Source organism: Ursus arctos, unplaced genomic scaffold (genome assembly GCF_023065955.2).
Source record: "Ursus arctos isolate Adak ecotype North America unplaced genomic scaffold, UrsArc2.0 scaffold_2, whole genome shotgun sequence".
NCBI lineage: Eukaryota > Metazoa > Chordata > Mammalia > Carnivora > Ursidae > Ursus > Ursus arctos.
This window is the reverse complement of record NW_026622874.1, coordinates 9,687,813-9,705,212: the sequence shown is the minus strand read 5'-3', so window position 1 is coordinate 9,705,212 and position 17,400 is coordinate 9,687,813. Positions and strand designations below refer to the sequence as shown.

Below are 17,400 nucleotides of genomic sequence, written 5' to 3'. Positions count from 1 at the left end.
CTCCCTCACAGGGCTGCTCCTTTCTCTGTGTCTTTGGTTTCCCTGGGGAAAAGGCTCCTGATGAGGTCAGTCATGCCTTGGAGAGTGCTGTGGATATATTTGACTTCTGCTCTCAGGTTCACAAAATCCAGTGAGTGTTGACCCTGATCCCACGTGGTGGTCCCTGAGCTTTTTGTAGTATCTGGGGAGAGAAGACAAGGGTCAGGGAATAGGAAGTAAGGAGAGGGCTGTCCTTGACAGAATGCCCTTCTGTTTGTATTCGTTATTCAGGGCCAACCCAGCCCAGGTGCAGTGATAGAGGGATGGTAAAGGCCAAGTGCAGAAAGGATACCCTTACAAAGTCAAAATGTAGCAGGTTTGCAAGAAAACCTGATTGGGTGGTCTCTCGATGCTCCGGCTTACTTCCTGGTAGAGGTTGAACTACCAACACCATGCTGGAGGCCGGCGTTGATTTTTAATAGTTAGGAGATACAATGAGTCCTTGGGCTAGAAGTTTGTCTATTGATCTGGCCTCAAGATGATCTACTCACAGTAAGACTCTTAAGAAAGTAAGGTTTACTGTCCCCAGCCCTGGCTGCCTAAGAGCCCCGGCCCTCAGGTTCATCTAACCTGAGCGCCCCAATGACCCAACTTGTAGCTCTACTTAGGTACAAACGGGTATCACCCCCTTGCTCTAAATATTTCCACCATGTCAGCCCTTAGTCGTCTATATATTCAGCCATGATCATGTACGAACAAAGTTAGCTTTTGATGCCACATCCTACAGCTGAGTTACTTCCCTTCAAAATAATGACTTTATTCTTCCTAGCAATAACAAAGATAGTGAAATTGTTCGCAGCCACTCTCTATTGAAAGTCCGCTTGGGGGTGATGAGAGGTTATTTTCTAGAAAAGTGGCTCAGATGAATACTTAAAAATAGCAGAAAAGTGAGCTGATTTATCACTTCTAAGAACTTAGTTCTGTGTCCCAAACTGTCCCTCTTTCACAGCTCTAGGGCCCTGTACGGTGGCCCTAAACTCCCCACTGTGGAAGAGAGTTACTTGTTGAAATCCTTTCCCTCCCTCACTGCCCCATTCATCATCATGTCCCCACCCTCCCCACTGTCAGTCTGCTCATTACCTTTCCCTTTTGCCTTACAACTCTCTCGCTTACTTCCGGGCACCAGTACTGTCTCCATCGGCGTGGCCAGCGGGATTGTCTTCTGTGGAATCGTCGGGCACTCCGTGAGACATGAGTACACAGGTGTGCTGAGCTAGGTCATCTCGCCGCGACTTGCCACCCAGCTTTGTGGGAGGAGGGGCAACACTGAGTGACACCCGGGCCCTGCCCTCTAAAGCCTATAGCCTTCCAAGAGAAACCGAGCCTTGTAGCTTCGCCCATTGGCAGCTCGATGCTTGCAAAGTGCACGTTTCTGGGACTCTGCGCGAGTATCAACTACGTAGTCATTCGAGGGGAGCAATGGAGGCTCTAAGCTCATGGGATGAGGGGGCCTTTATAATAATTGCTTGCTAACCGTAGACAGGCCTCTTAATTCCCATTAAAAAATCCTAAAGAAAATTAACAATATTGGTATTCCTGATAAATAATACTAACCTCAAAAGAAAATAGAAAGTAAATATTATCTCAAGATTTTGCTGCTTTTACTTCCCTCCTCAACGCTGTTATGGTTTAAGATATTCAGAAACAATACATCTAGAATACTGAAATAGTTATGTCTGAAATGATTGGGTGTCTGAGATTTTCTTCAGAATAATACAGAATGGAGAGTAGATGGGAGTGAGAATGGGGCTGGATGGGCCGTGGGTTTGTGGCTTTTGGGACTGGGTGACAGGTATATGGAGATTCATGATACTATGCTTTATTGCATGGTCAAATTTTTCCACATTAAGCAGCTTTTAAAATGAATATCTTGATCAAAAGAAGGTGTTAGTTGAAAAAAAAAATCTTGATAGAACTATTTAAGTTTGTGTTAAAGTACAATATTTAAAACCTAGCTAGTAGTAATATTAATTGAGGGCTTACTAGCATCCAGGCACTGTTGAAAGTGATATGCATGAATTGACTCATTAATCTTATTTTTTAAAAAAAAAGACTTTTATTGATTTGACAAAGAGAGAGAGAGCACAAGCAGGGGGAGCGGGAGAGGGAGAAGTAGGCTCCCCACTGAGCAGGGAGCCCAACGTGGGACATGGGACTTGATCCCAGGACCCTGAGATCATGACCTGACCCAAAGGCAGACGCTTAATGACTGAGCCACCCAGACACCCTGTCTCATTAATCTTTATAAACTGTCCCTGAGAGGGACACTGTTATCATCCCCATTTACAGATCAGGAAACGGAAGCATGGGAGAGTCTGCCCAAGTAATTTGGTAACATTGTTAGAGGTGGAGCTGGGGATAGAACCTGCTCGGCTTCCTTCAGACGCTGTGCACACGTATTACCCTTTAAAACACCCCCTGAGTCTGTCTTACACACACACCCCTTCCAGCCGTATTTACTCACCCTTAAGAAATTGCCAAAGGGGCGCCTGGGTGGCTCAGTCGGTTAAGCGTCTGCCTTTGGGTCAGGTCATGATCTCAGGGTCCTGGGATCGAGTCCTATGTTGGGCTCCCTGCTCAGTGGGGAGCCTGCTTCTCCTTCTTTCTATGCCCCTCCTTCTGCTCATGCTCTCTCTCTCTCTCAAATGAATAAGTAAAATCTTTAAAAAAAAAAAAAAGAAAAGAAAAGAAACTGCCAAATGAAAGTGATTCAAAAATGAAATGAAAAGTTGCAATTTTGTGCCTCATTTGGAGGTCAGTGTCCCCCACCCCAGCTTGTGCTTGTCTGTCTTGTAGCAGAAGACCAGCTAAGACCTCATCTGAGCGCCCTTGGGCCCATGGCCACCACCCGCACAGAGCCCTCTCCATATACGAGACCCTTTCATCTCCCAGCACAGCACCCCCCGAGGCCTCCCAGGAGAGGTAGAAACTGTGCCAAGAGCTAATCAGGTTAACTCCCTGGATAGTTTTAAATAACCATTGGCAGAATAAGGGTAGTCCAAGGCCAGACTTCTGTGTCATTCATGAGAGGTAAAAGGAGTAACGAGTGAAAATGCCCCTTGGGTCAGTATGTTTCGGATTACATTCTGCTAGCTCAATGGCTGTATTCTCCCTGTCTTTGCCTTTCTCCTTTCTGTTTTAGTAATTGGTCAAAAAGTCAACATAGCTGCTAGGATGATGATGTACTACCCAGGGATCGTGACGTGTGACTCTGTCACCTACAATGGCAGCAACCTACCGGCCTACTTTTTCAAAGAGCTTCCAAAGAAGGTCATGAAGGGTGTTGCAGATTCTGGACCAGTCTATCAGTGTTTGGGACTTAATGAGAAAGTGTGAGTGTGGGGCATTGGTTGGTTTTGTGGTATTTTTTAGTAAAGAAGTGGGAAAATTATGATAGCAAAAACCATTGGTCACCCATGTCAGATCTGAATCCAACTTATGAAATTAAAATCTATTCCTTCCCCAGAACAAGGCCCAGATTTCAAAATCCTTCATCTTTCTCTATCCTACTGATATTATAGATGGTGCAGGAGCCCATTTTACCCTCACTACTGATAATCTGAGGGTGACTCTTCACAGGTGGTGCAAAGAGAACAGAGAGTCCCCTCATTTGAGTATCTGTTTGGACCCAGGTGGACACAGTGACCAACCATGAGTATTTCCTGATCATACCAACTGTGCAACTGTGTGCCAGGCAACAATAGGGCTAAAAGAAGATAAGACGTTGTTCCTCCTGTAGGTCTGTAGTGAAATGTATTCCTCCAAAGCCCAGCTTCAATGTATGGGTATCACCTTGGAACTAAAAATCCTTCAGTGGCTTCCAGTCATCCTCACGATCATGGTCAAATTTCTTGAAATAACAGACAAGGTAACCACCTCCCTTTCCAACTTTGTCTCCTCCTGTGACCCCTCCTTTGGGCTGTCTAAACAGACTGTCCTCTCCATCACCCACCCTATCCCCAGTCTACTGGGAAAATCACAGTCCACTTTTGAAATCTAGCTCAAGGACCTATTCCTCCATGAGGCCGGTTCTGGAACAGCCCAGTCCAGCTCAGAGAGCTTAGCTTTTTTTTTTTTTTTTTTTAAGATTTTATTTATTTATGTGACAGAGAGACAGCCAGCGAGAGAGGGAACACAAGCAGGGGGAGTGGGAGAGGAAGAAGCAGGCTCCCAGCAGAGGAGCCCGATGTGGGACTCGATCCCAGAACGCTGGGATCACGCCCTGAGCCGAAGGCAGACGCTTAACGACTGTGCTACCCAGGCACCCCAGAGCTTAGCTTTTTCCTCCTCTGTGTACCTCTCTAGCACATACCCATCACAATGACTGACCTGATGGGCTTTTCCCTTACTACCTTGCGAGCTCTTTAAGGAGAGTGGCTATTTCTTGTTCATTTTTATATTCCCAGTGCTTGGCACATAGTGGGCACTCAATAATGATGAATCCAGGAGTGAGTAAATGGAAAGTGGAAAGGTATTATTGTTGATATCAGCAAGCTAGAATCTAGGTCTTAAAGGGTCAGAGAAGAGACTCAGGGCTGCAGCTGGTTCAAGGAGTCTTTATCATCCATCTTTGTATCCCCCGCGTGCCGCACTGTGCTTGGCATGCGTAGACCATCAATAAAATGCTGTCTGACTAAATGAGTGAATAATACTAAATTTTTTTTTGTGGGCCCTTTTTCAGTGCTAGGCACTCACTGTACCTCAAAATATGTAATTTACTCTAGTATCGACCATATCGGGTAGAATCTATTATTATCTCCAGTTTATAAATTTAAAAGCTGGGATTCAGAGACGTTAAATGACTTGTCGGTGGTCATAAATCTAGTAAGCAATTAAGCCAAGTTTCAAAATGCCACAATAATGCTGCATTACAGGCAGCCACAAAACCTTAGTGGCTTAGTATAAGCCACAAGAAACATTTGTTTATCCCACGAATATGTGGGATTCAATTGATCTTGGCTGCATTTGGCTGATCTTCACTAGGCTTATTCACATGCCTGGGGCTCAATAGGTTGTTGGCCGATCCAGGACCATGTCAGGTGGGATAACTGGGAAGTCTGGCTGACATAACGGGGACAGTTTGGCTCTGTGTGTCTCATCCTCCATCAGACTGGCCTGGGCATGTTGTCATGGCAATATCAGAAGAGCAAGAGAGAGCCATCCCAATGTCCAAGCATTTTTCAAGACTCGCTGTCATGTTTGGTAATATCCCGTTGGCAAAGCAGTCACAAGGCTGAGCCCAGACAAGGAGACCACTGCAGAGTGACATAGCACAGGCCATAGATAAGGTAGGAGTGAGGAAGGGGGGCCATTCATGCAGTCAGTCTACCACAGAAACCCAGGACTACCCGATCCCAAAGGCTGGCCTCCTCATAGTTTTTCTATACCATTTTTGCAAATATGAGAGTGTAGAAACACAAATATGAACAGGGCCTGGTCCTTGCCCCGAAAATTCACAATTTCATAGGGAAGACCAACCTATACAATATACAAAATTAGCTGTATGTTACATGGGAGAGCTGATATGTCCTGTAACAGAGACATAACAAAACAGTATGTTAGTGCAGGCAAGGGAATGATCCATTTGACTAAAAAGGCTCTGTCAAGAAATATTATGCGGTAGACAAGCGTACATACCCTGGCCTGGTTATAGATACTGATTCTGTGGGTATCCTCTGTCTCTGTCCCCACTACCCATGGGATCTTGGGCAGGTTAAACTCTCTGCACCTCAGTTTTGTCATTTGTAAAATGGACATAATAGTACTTTCTTAATAAGGTTTTTCTCGGGAGTAAAGGCTGACACGTGTAGAGCACGTGAAACTGTGCCAGACACATAATGCTGGCAAAGGTGGGCCATTGTCGTTTGAGCGCTTGGTGGAACCTTTCTAGGATGGGACACAATCTACCACATCCAAGTCTATGGGTCCCATCATGGTGTCTGGTTTCCCTAGAAAGGGATTCAGTTCCACCAGTGGAGACTCAACAAGCATTTACTGAACACTGTACCAGGCTCTATGGGAAAGGCTCTTCATAAGTTGTTTGGACTCTCTATTTCCAGGTAAGAACTTCTCTTCTCTCCTCCCCCTGGTATCTGCAACCCTCGAGTCAGGAGATGGATTCGTGTTAGAGATCGAAAAGGAGACTTTCTGGGAACTAAGAATGAAACACTCTTGCTCTCGATATTTCCCTCTTCTGACTCTAATGTCTTTTCTTTTCTTCTCTTCAGCATGTTTGGTATGGCATACCTCATCTGCAACAGAAATGAGGGCTACCCTTTGCTGGGTAGGTAGTGGGCCTTGATTTTTAAACTTCGTTGTTGAACTATAACAAGACATACAGAAAAGTACACCAATGTTACATCTGCCTCCTACGGAAGTATCGCAAAGTGAGCATACAGCCACCATCCAGGCCAGCAAAGAGCAAAAGGGCAGTCCTCCAGCACCGCACACACTTTATCCCTCACCCTTTCCCCAAGACGTCTAACACCTTAGATGACTCAGGCCTGTTTGTGACCTTCCTATAGGTGAAGGCGTACAACGTGTAATTACATGTGCCTTCTTTTAATCAGCCTTACGTTATGGAATTCCTCCGTGGTGCTAGGTGTAGCGGTAATTCATTCATTTTTATCGCCATGCAATATTCCCTTTTGTAAATGTACAACACTTTATTCATTCTCTCATTGTACAACATAGAAGTTGTTTCCAGTTCTTGGTTTTTATGAATAATACTGCCATAAAGATGCTTGTACGTGTCTCTTGGTGAACACATGGACGTGTTTCTGTTGAGCATACACATAGGAGTGAAACTGTCAGGACAAAGCGCACAGCTTTGGTAGGCGAGGCCAAATAATTGTCAAAAATGGTTGTATTTATTTATATTCTGACTAACAGTGTTATGAGAGTTCCCGTCACTCTTCCTCCTCACCAACAACTTAGTTTTTAACAATCTCTATAATTTTAATAAGTCTGTCGGGTGCAGAGTAGTATCACATTGTGATTTCCATTTCTATTCTCCTGATACGGTTGAGCTCCTTTTTCATATATTTATTGGCTCTTTGGACATCATCTTTTACAAAGTGTCTACACAAATCTTTTGCCTATTTTTCAGTTGAGTTGTATGTTTATTATAGATCTGTTGGAGTTTTTTATGTATCCTAAAAATGGGTACAGTCTCTTGTTTTTCCTGTACATAACTTTTCCCATTCTGTGCTTGCTTTTTTACTCTGGTTTTGGGGGGGGGGGTGTTTGATTTTATTTATTTATTTGTCAGTGAGAGAGAGAGAGCACAAGCAGGGAGAGCTGCAGAGAGAGAGGGAGAAGCAGGCTCCCCACTGAGCAGGGAGGCTGATGCAGGGTTCCATCCCAGGACCCTGGGATCATGACCTGAGCTGAAGGCAGATGCTTTACCGACTGAACCACCCAGGCGCCCCAATCTTTTTACTCTGTTAATGATGTATTTAATGAACAGAATATTTTATTCTAATGTAATCCAGTTTATCAGTCTTTGACAGCTAGTGCTTTTGTCTACCATTTAGAAATTTTTCTTCACCCAAAAGTTATGAAACAGTTTTTTTAGATTCTCTTCCAGAAATTTTGTTTGACCTTTTACATTCAGATCTGTGATCTAAATCTTGCAGTGGCAGTGATGTTTTTGTGATTCGTGGTGACAGGGACCCTATCATAAGAAAGTTAACTCGAGACTAGACTAGGCAGGGAAGTGGACAGAAAACGAGGGTGAAGAAACCCTCATGAAGATAAGCCCGTGGATTCTGAAGGCAGCCATTTCTAAGAACACTTGAACTTTCCTTCTGTTAGACTTGAACATCCCTAAAAGCCTCATCATAAGTTAAATCCTGGTCCTGACTGTGTTAGGACAATTAGGAGGAGGCTCTGTCCCAAACTTTGGGGCAATGTCAGGACAGAACCCTGATTTCAGCGGAGCCTAAAAGAAGGCAGAGGGTCAGCAGCCATGCCCGCTTCCACTGCAGGCAGGTGTTTTTCAGAGTCTAATCACTTCTTGTAAATCCAGACCCCAGACTCCTGAAGGCTGGAAAGGAGAAGGAATGCTCACTCCCCCCCTCCTCTGAAGCCTTACTTCCGATCCTAGGATATGCTTGTTGTGATAGTGGTTGACAGCAAGCAAAATCCTAACCTGTTCTACAAGACAAGGACTCAATATGGCAGTCATATTAGAACACAATGGTACCTGCATCCATTCCAGTCGCCTTTTTCCCTGATTCCATCAGTGTGAGGTAAAGACCAAACCCATATATCTTTTCCTTAAAGCCCTAGCCAAAAAAAAGACTGTCAGAAGTTAGGACTATAGGAAGTGGTCTTCTTTTATAAAAGCTCCTATGAATGAAATTGTGTGCTAACCAACCACATAGCTGTCAATGAAACTAAAATCAAAAAGTGTTTTTTTAAGATCAAAAACACATGCAACAGTCCCAGATCCCAGATACAAGGTGCATGAACTTCAAGTCAAGGCGACTAGACTTTTAGAATCCAGCTGAAAGACAATCCATAAGGTCTTACCTGTATGGGTTCCATGTGACTAGGACACAGAGAGCTAGAAGACGCTGCTCTGTGGCCTCCTGGGCTCTGTCTTCTGAGTTACCTACGTGAGCCTTGGGCCAAAGAAGAGCATGACACATCTCATGATATCGAAGTTCAAATGCATTTTCAGAAAGGGAACGTTTCATCCAAAAGAAGCCACATAGTCTGCAGGCTAGTTCTCACTAAATCGTGCCCAGAAATTTCCATCACCAAGTGAACACTTAGCTTCTTTGTATAAAGCATCTAAGCTTAGAGCAATGGTCCTGGTTTTCAATAGACATTAGATCACACCTGGATATGTGTTTACTCTATGAATGAACATCTCACATGGGCCTTCAGCAGTGACCAATCCCGCAAAGGAGGAAGAACCAGCCCTGAAAGGGTCTCCAGCTCTTTCCACAGAAATTGCTCACTCCTTTGCAATGACAGCTCTGCCAGTTCCTTCTTGTCCACCTAGGTTTCAAAGATTATGGGCTGACTTTCAGATTTCCGTCAGGGCATCCTGTTACCTGTATTTAAAAACACACCAGAAAAATAACAGCATCAGGGTTGTAACCACGGTGATGTTTATTTTCTTCTAAGTTTTCCATATTTTTCACAGTGAGCATCTGTTTGTTTTATAATCGGAAAAGACTATCATTTATTTTTACTAAGACTGTAAGTTGATCCTATGAAAGAAATAACCTACACATGATTTCTGAAAGCAAATCGAATTTTCTAATCCCTGATCATGTTTCTTAGTGGCCCTGGGATGAGTATAATTTCTCATTCATAAAGAGCAAGTTTCTTTCACAGAATTAGAAATAAAAATACTTTATCCATAATTGTTCAATATAGGAACCCTAACTTTAATACATTTATTTTCCTATGTAATAATCTACAGATTACTTCTAGCGTGTTATAGAAAACAAGAAAAAGGAAAGGAACATGAGAGCCAGGGCTAGATAATGCTGGTTTTGTTCTTGGTTGTGTAATCTAAGCAGTTGGCTACACTAAATCTTGGTTTTCTATGCTAAAATTAAATGGACATTATAATGAACATTATAAGAATACTTGCCCTCACCGCTTGTGGGCATCAAACAAAACTGTAAAACTACATTGTTAACTGGAAAGCTCCAGAGAAAGATTTTTAAAATTTTTAAAGTGCACAGAATCTCAAGAAAGTTCATGAACAATTCCATGGAAATTCCAGAGGTATTTTTAGAAGTGGTATCACTATGTGCTTTTTTATATCTCTAGATTATCTTATGTTGATTAGGTTTGCTCCCTTTTTAAAAAATAAAAACAACAGGACGTGATAAGGAGATCAAATACTTCATGTGTACTATGAAGGAATTTTTGGTGTCCAACTGCAGCCGAGTCCTAATGTACGAAGGATTGTCAGGATATGGAAAAAGCCAGATACTTAGGGAAATTGAGTATCTGGCCCAAGGTGAGAACCACAGGTGAGTGTCTCGCAATGATCACTTCTTGTGAACCCAGAGATATGTTCTTAAGAGTTTCATTTATTTTAATGCTCCTCTCCTTTATATTATTTGTCATATGTAAATCCCCCACAATCTGTCAGTTATTGGGTGCCATGCCCTCCGTACTAAGTAAATAATTAATGATAAACACATTGAACTAAGAAATGAGAAGCTGGGCTGCCCCCTGGAAATCCGAATTTAATGCCAGGTGGGGCTTGGATATCAATACTGTAAAGCCTCCTAAGTAATCCGAATGTGCAGTTTGAGAACTCCTGGCACAGATGTAGAGAGCAAGGCTAGATGGGGTCTACAAAACGAACACAGAAATGTATCCAGCTAGCGGGCAGAGAATCACTCGTTCAAACCATTTGGCCCTGTGAGTGGGGATAGAGAATGATAAGCCTCTGGATTTTCTTTTGGAAGGCAGACCTAAGGTACTTCTCTCATACCGTTCATCTGTTTTCATGTGAGAAAAGTCACGAGGGCACTCTGGGACAGCCCATGTGGCACCCTTGTGACAGTGGACAGCATGGTATTCAATAACAGTGACCAGGGACGGTGACTAAGATGAGGACAATGGTGTCTCATATCTTTCACCATCGAACCTTAAGGCTTTAAGAGGAAAATGCTTAGAAACCGTATATTACTCTTAGCTGCTTTTCTATTCTTTTTTTAATGTCAAGCCTAAGAAAGGCTGGTTTATAAATAATTTGAACATTGCTGAGGAAATAATGCATCACCAGAAGACATTTATTCATTCATTTATCCCGTCACTTATCAAGCACCTACTATGTTCCAGGAACTGTTGAGTGCTCTATGTTTGCTAGAACGTAGCACGAGCTGGGTGGCTCCCTGAACAGAAATTTGTTGTCTCTGAGTTCTGGAGGCTAACAGTCTGAGATCAAGGTGCCAGCTGGGTTGGTTCCTTCTGATGGCTGGGAGGGACGGTCTGTTCCATGCCTTTTCCCCTAGCTTCTGGTGCTGGCTAGCCATTGTTGGTGCTCCTTGGGTTGAAGAAGCATCACCCAATCTCTGCCTTTATCTTTAGATGGTGTTCTCCCTGTGCCTTGTCTGGGTCCCAATTTCCCCGTCTTATCAAAATGCTAGTGATTTTGGATTAGGGGCCCCCTCTACGCCAGTATGACCTCGTCTTAACTTATGTAATTACATCTATAGTGACCATACTATTCCCAAATAAGATCACATTCTGAGGTACTGGGGGCTAAGACTTCAACATATGAATTTGGGGGGGACATGACTCAACCCATGACAAGTGCCAATGCCCCAAATATGAGTAATATCTGATCCCCTCCCTCAAAGAGCTCTCAGGGAAGAGGAGAGGGAGAGAATAAAAATAGGATGCGGTGAGGACCGTGATGGATATGTACAAAGAGGGGTCTGTAACCCAACCTCAGGGCACCAGGGAAGATTTCCAGGAGGCTGAAGCTGAGCTGAGATTTGCAGATAAGCAGGCGAAATGAGGGATCAGACAGGGCTGTGTAAGCTGCCAGGCTGGGAGACAGTTTACACAAGGGCATGGGGAGAAGAAACAGCTCCGGGTGTGCAGGGAACTCTCACTAGTTTGTTGGTGGAGGGTAGACGGCTGGGCAGAGTGGGAAGAATGACATAATGAGACCTGGGAAGTCTGGTAGGTCACATAAAAGAAGTCTAGACATTTCTGCAGTGGGAGCCACTAAAAACTTGTAAATAGGAGAGAGGATTTGCATCTCTCCAGATACGTCAGGCTTCTGTAAAGGCAATGCCCTGAATCATGGGACTAGGCAGGGGTAGTGGCATGTTTCTCAGCAGTGTGGGTGAGAGTCTGAGGGCTTGGGGCAAGGTGGTGGGGGTGGGACTGCCGAAGAGGACATAGTTAGGGTCAATTAGGAGGGCTCAGGGACATAGAGGAATGAGGGGAGCGTATCTGAAGCAGGAGTAAAGAACAGCTTCCAGATAGTTCAGGAAATTGCTGTTGTAACAACTGAATAGGAAGAGTCAGAGCTTTCCTTCAGCCTTTATTATTTTCAAAAAATATATTTAAGAACTCTTTTCTGCTTCTCGGCTTTCTTATAAACAGGACTATTGCTATCGCGTTGACTAAGATCAGCTTCCATCAGAATTTCTATACCATCCAGATACTCATGGCCAATGTGCTAGGTCTGGATACTTGTAAACATTATAAAGAACGACAGACCAACCTTCAAAATAAAGTCAAGACTCTGTTGGTTGAGAAGTTCCACTGTCTCCTGAATGACATCTTCCACGTCCAGGTGAGCAGCTAGATGGCGTCTCTGCAGGAGGGTGGCGGGTACCTGCAGCGGCTCCCGCCTGAAGTTGGATGACTTAGCATCTCTTGGCCATTTGTTTTTGCTTTTTTTTTAAAAGATTTTATTTATTTATTTGACAGAGAGACAGCTAGCGAGAGAGGGAACACAAGCAGGGGGAGTGGGAAAGGAAGAAGCAGGCTCCCAGCGGAGGAGCCTGATGCGGGGCTCGATCCCAGAACGCTGGGATCATGCCCTGAGCCGAAGGCAGATGCTTAAAAACTGAGCCACCCAGGCGCCCCTCTTGGCCATTTGTTATCCTTTTATTTTCTCATGTGGAGACTCTGGGTGATGAAGAAGTGGCTCCCAATCCTCCTTGAATGAGCTTCTACCTTCCTGAGACATTGGAAGTATCTAGAAATACCATACTTGAGAAAATCCAAACAGCCACCCGCTGATTCATTTTTTTCTCACCTTTCCATCAGAGCTATTCCTCTCCTAGCTGGTGCCAGGCACAGAGTCCCTCTGCTCCCGCAGGGGACTGCCAGGGCAAAAAGAGAGCATGGCCCTGGTACGTCCTGTGTCTGTTAGGCTCAGTGACATAGAGTAGCACAGCTGGCAGGGACCTTATGAATCATCTAACACATGAGGATTTGAACGCACAGAATGGTAAAGGGATTTGCCCAAAGCCACATAGCTAGTAGCTCCCTTTGCTATTTTCCCTCACTGAATATTCCCATAATTCTTTATACAGTTCCCTATTTCACGAGAGGTTTCCAAGATGACCACCTTTAAAAAGCAAAAGCAGTTGGAAGCATTGTTTATGAAGATCTTGGAGCAAGTAAGAGCATGTGTTGGTCTCGAGTCATGGGGAAGGGAAACGGGAGGTGGCCTGAGGGGTTCAGATGCCTCTGGCGAGAAGCTTTGAACTTTGTGGAAGCTTTATCCTAACACCTCTCACATCTCCCCCTCCTTTCTTCCTTCCAAACCTCAAGTCAAGAGTCTGTTCAGAATTTAGCTGTGCCTGAAAGGAGTCCCCTTAACATTACTCCTGGGGGTTTGGCCTCTCCTTAAAACCAGCCCGCTTTCCTTCTCCCTCTGCCTGAGATGCAGTATACCCAAGTGGTTATGACGTCTCTCTCTCCCGGACGATTTCCATGGCTTCCCAACGAATCTCTGTGCCTCTTACGTCTCCACTCCAGCTCATTCTCCATATAACTGCCAGAGCATAGGCAGATCGCACCAACCGATGCCTTCTACTATTCAAATAATTCCCAGGACGAATGACATAAAAGCCAAAATTTGTCGTCGTTTTTTTTAACCTGGAGAAATGCTATTCATCCTTCAATGTCACTTCGCTGGTGAAAACTCCCCAAAGCACTAGGCATGACTAATCCTTCTACCCTGCTTCTGTAGCACTCTGAACATCTTTCTTACGATATTTACCATGCACTATGACAATTTGTTCCTTATATATGTGTCCGTCCCACTTAAGAGATTGTGAGTTTCTTAAGGACAGGGAGCCTGGTTCAATTTTACATTACCATTGAGCAGCCCAGCGTCTAGCACATTATAAATGATCAATGCAAGTTGGTGGCATCGTCTTAAGTTTCTCCTTCTCCACTTCAGGCAAATAAGCAAGGCAATATGAGTAATTTCAAAATGTCAGACTTTGGACTGTTTGTGTTACAAGTATCCAGAAAGCTTCTTTAAAAAGCACGGATTTACAAATAGAAAAACAGACTCTTAAATATGGAGAACAAAATGGTGGTTGAGAGAGGGCCGGTGGATGGGGGCTGGGGGAAATAGGTAAGGGGATTAAGAGTACACTTACCTTGATGAGCACTGAGAAATATATGGAATGGCTGGATCATTAGATTGTATACCAAAACTAATATAACACTGTATATTAATTATACTTGAATTAAAAAAAACCTCTGTAGAAAATGAAAAAAACAAACAAACAAACAAAAACCACGAATATTTGAGTTCTACCCCATAAAGGTTCAAAGAGGCTTAGGTTGGGCTTAGGAATTTGTTCAGTTGTTGGTTTTTGGTTTGAAACTCCTCTGTTGGTTCTGCTGCACGATCTAGTCTGGAAACCACCACTAAAGCTACGCTTTAACTAAGTGCCATGACAGGAAGCTTCAGATTGTGTACTATCTGTGTGACCTTGGCAAGTTCCTTCACTGAAATTTTCTCAGCAAACAGATTCAATAGGACCACTTCCTGTGAATGTTCTGAGGAGTAAATGAGTTACTTTATGCCAAGAGCATCACACAGTGCTTGGAACATAGTAAGTGCAATGTAAATGTTGGCTCTTAGTCACATTAGAGAGAATCCAATCCAGTCTTCTCATTTTAAATATGTAGAAACCAGGGCCTAGGATGGAGTATAGAATTCATGCTTTGTTCGTTCCTGCTTGACTCCCCTCAGTTTACAAATGATTCGCCGACAAGGCCATCACGTAGCAAAAGCTCACATTCCTATCTGCCCTGTATTTTTGAAGGTATCAGTCAAAACCGAAACAAATGTAACGCTAACCTCCTCATTAGTCAAGATGTCCTCAAGGTCAGTGAAGAGTTAAGCATCTGGTAACAGAACGGGGCTGTAAAAGTAGACTTATTATTATGTATATGTAATCAAACAAGTTATAATACTGTATAATGATTGTCTTATGAAATCCGACATTTTGAAGTAGCCTTGGCTGCTTTCGTTTGTAAAAATGTGGAGGGGAAGAATGGGTTAACGGAGTGTCTTCCCAGAGGGGGCCAAAAGAAGAGAAGAGCAGCAGTGAGAGTGGGGAAGTTCTTCTCCATTTAGGCCTCACACAGTGCAATGCAGGGCTTGCTCTGCGAGGGGCTGACCCCACCATGTAAGCTCTTTGTTCAATACTGTATTGAACACCTAGAACCTAGAACAACACCTGCCCCTGATGGGTGATAAAAGCGTAATGAGTGAATAAATAATTCAGACTAGGGAGGGAAAGGTAGCCCACACCAGGAAAGGGACATGTGATCTGTTTTCAAGTGTAACACATACCACGGTTCGGGCTAGAATAGCATCAGCTAGCTTGCTTTCCTTCAGCACCGTGTATGTAGCCCCCGGCCCAGCAGGTGCTCAGTGAGTATGTGCTGAATACATACGTGTTGGTTGAACAAATGTCAGTTAGAGAAACCCAGGAGATCTTCATTCGTCAGTAGACTAAAATGACATGTGGTACACATATCAGTAGCGGGTACTTTCACTTGGCTACAACCCCATTTATCCCATGAATTTGCATTATCTTTACACAAGGATTTGGCAAAGTAAGAACCCATTCGAGCCAGCTCTGTCCAAATTGCCACAAATTCCAAGGTAGTGGAATCTACATTAATACAAATGTATTGGAAAGAAGATTTTAGCTGAGCACCACAGTATCATCCGTGCATACACGTGAATACAAATCCAAAGTCCTACAGCACTTTTGTGTTTCTCTACTTTGTCCAGACAGTGAAAGAGGAAAGGATTATTTTCATCATCGATGAGGGCCAGTTTATTGACTCAGCCTCCTGGGCCTTTATGGAGAAGCTTATCCGGACGGTTCCTATCTTCATCATCATGTCCCTGTCTCCCTTCATTGACTTACCCTGCGCAGCGGCCAGTGCCATAATGAAGAACAGGAACACCACCTACGTGACCCTTGGAGCCGTGCAGCCGAAGGACATCCGCAACAAGGTCTGCCTAGACCTCAACGTCAGGGGCATCCCCAAAGAACTGGACACGTGGGTATCCTGTTTCTCTCCTGAGGTCTTCACGTCCGTGTCCATTCCCCAGATCCAGACTTCATCAGATTTCCTAAGATAAATCTGAAAGTAAATATTTCAGTATTTTCACTGGGCCTTCCTTTCAAAAGAGCCATTGATCATGGGTGGTATGATGGACCCTGCTCACCTTCTCCTTGTTATCGCTCCCGTTACACCTCCTCAAACTTTGCTCAGTGACATCAGTTTTGCTTCCCTTTCATCGTGCTGGGGATGGGCAGGCTCAGTTTAATCAACAGCGACGGGGGCGTCGTCCTGGGCAAGTGTCATAAAAGGCAAACTGGTAAGCTGTAAAGACACACCCTGGGACGCCTGGGTGGCTCAGTCAGTTAAGCATCTGCCTTCAGCTCAGGTCACGATCCCACAGTCCTGGGACTGAGTCCCTCATTGGGCTCCTTGCTCAGCGGGGAGCCTGCTTCTCCCTCTGCCTGCTGCTCCCCCTGCTTGTACTCTCACGCACTCTCTCTCTGGCAAATAAATAAAGAAAATATTTTTAAAAAATAAGTAAATAAATGGGGCGCCTGGGTAGCGCAGTCGTTAAAGCGTCTGCCTTCGGCTCAGGGCGTGATCCTGGTGATCCTGGTGATCCGGGATCGAGTCCCACATCAGGCTCTTCCGCTATGAGCCTGCTTCTTCCTCTCCCACTCCCCCTGCTGTGTTCCCTCTCTCGCTGGCTGTCTCTCTGTCACATAAATAAATAAAATCTTTAAAAAAAAAAAAATAAGTAAATAAAGACACAACCTGCAGATAAGCAAAGTCTCACCCGGCTGTCAGTAAAGTAAGCTGGGATTGCTGTGGCAGGTGCTGGAAGGCTGGCTTTTTAGCCACTGCTCTCTGAGCTCTGTGACTCCCCCATTGGGGTCCAGACAGTAGTCACCTTAACAAAATGGACAGCACCCCTTCTTTAGCTGGTTGTTGACAACCCACCTTGGTATCTGCATCCATTCTTTCTAATGAGTTTGCTTTGCTTCTGGAAGAAAGATGTCTGGGACAAAGTCTCATTTAAAATAACTCCAGGCATGAATTTGGCACGCTCTTGCCCTTTGCCTCTCGCTCTGTCTGTCTCTTTCTATGTGTATATGTATATTTCGTGTGTCCGTGTACATATGTATGTACACTTACCTTCGGATCCAGCAACCCCAATTCTTGGAATCTGTCTCAAAGACTTATTAACAAAGCTATAAAGAGACATGCGGACGTCGGGGTGGCTCAGTCAGTTAAGCCTCTGCCTTCGGCTCAGGTCACGATCCCAGGGTCCTGGGCTCAAGTCCC

The 17,400-nt window shown here is 44.3% G+C and overlaps 1 protein-coding gene across 1 annotated transcript in view; it reads left to right on the top strand.

Annotated features, from left to right (window-relative positions):
* ADCY10 (adenylate cyclase 10) overlaps window positions 1-17,400 on the top strand; it is an 81,073-nt gene that overhangs the window by 22,010 nt on the left and 41,663 nt on the right. Inside the window, exons 10-17 of the mRNA XM_044387949.3 lie at window positions 12-130; window positions 1,166-1,242; window positions 3,182-3,371; window positions 6,267-6,322; window positions 9,887-10,040; window positions 12,139-12,331; window positions 13,080-13,166; window positions 15,815-16,089. Of these exons, the coding sequence (XP_044243884.1) occupies window positions 12-130; window positions 1,166-1,242; window positions 3,182-3,371; window positions 6,267-6,322; window positions 9,887-10,040; window positions 12,139-12,331; window positions 13,080-13,166; window positions 15,815-16,089 (1,151 nt within the window). The remainder of the gene's footprint in view (window positions 1-11; window positions 131-1,165; window positions 1,243-3,181; window positions 3,372-6,266; window positions 6,323-9,886; window positions 10,041-12,138; window positions 12,332-13,079; window positions 13,167-15,814; window positions 16,090-17,400) is intronic.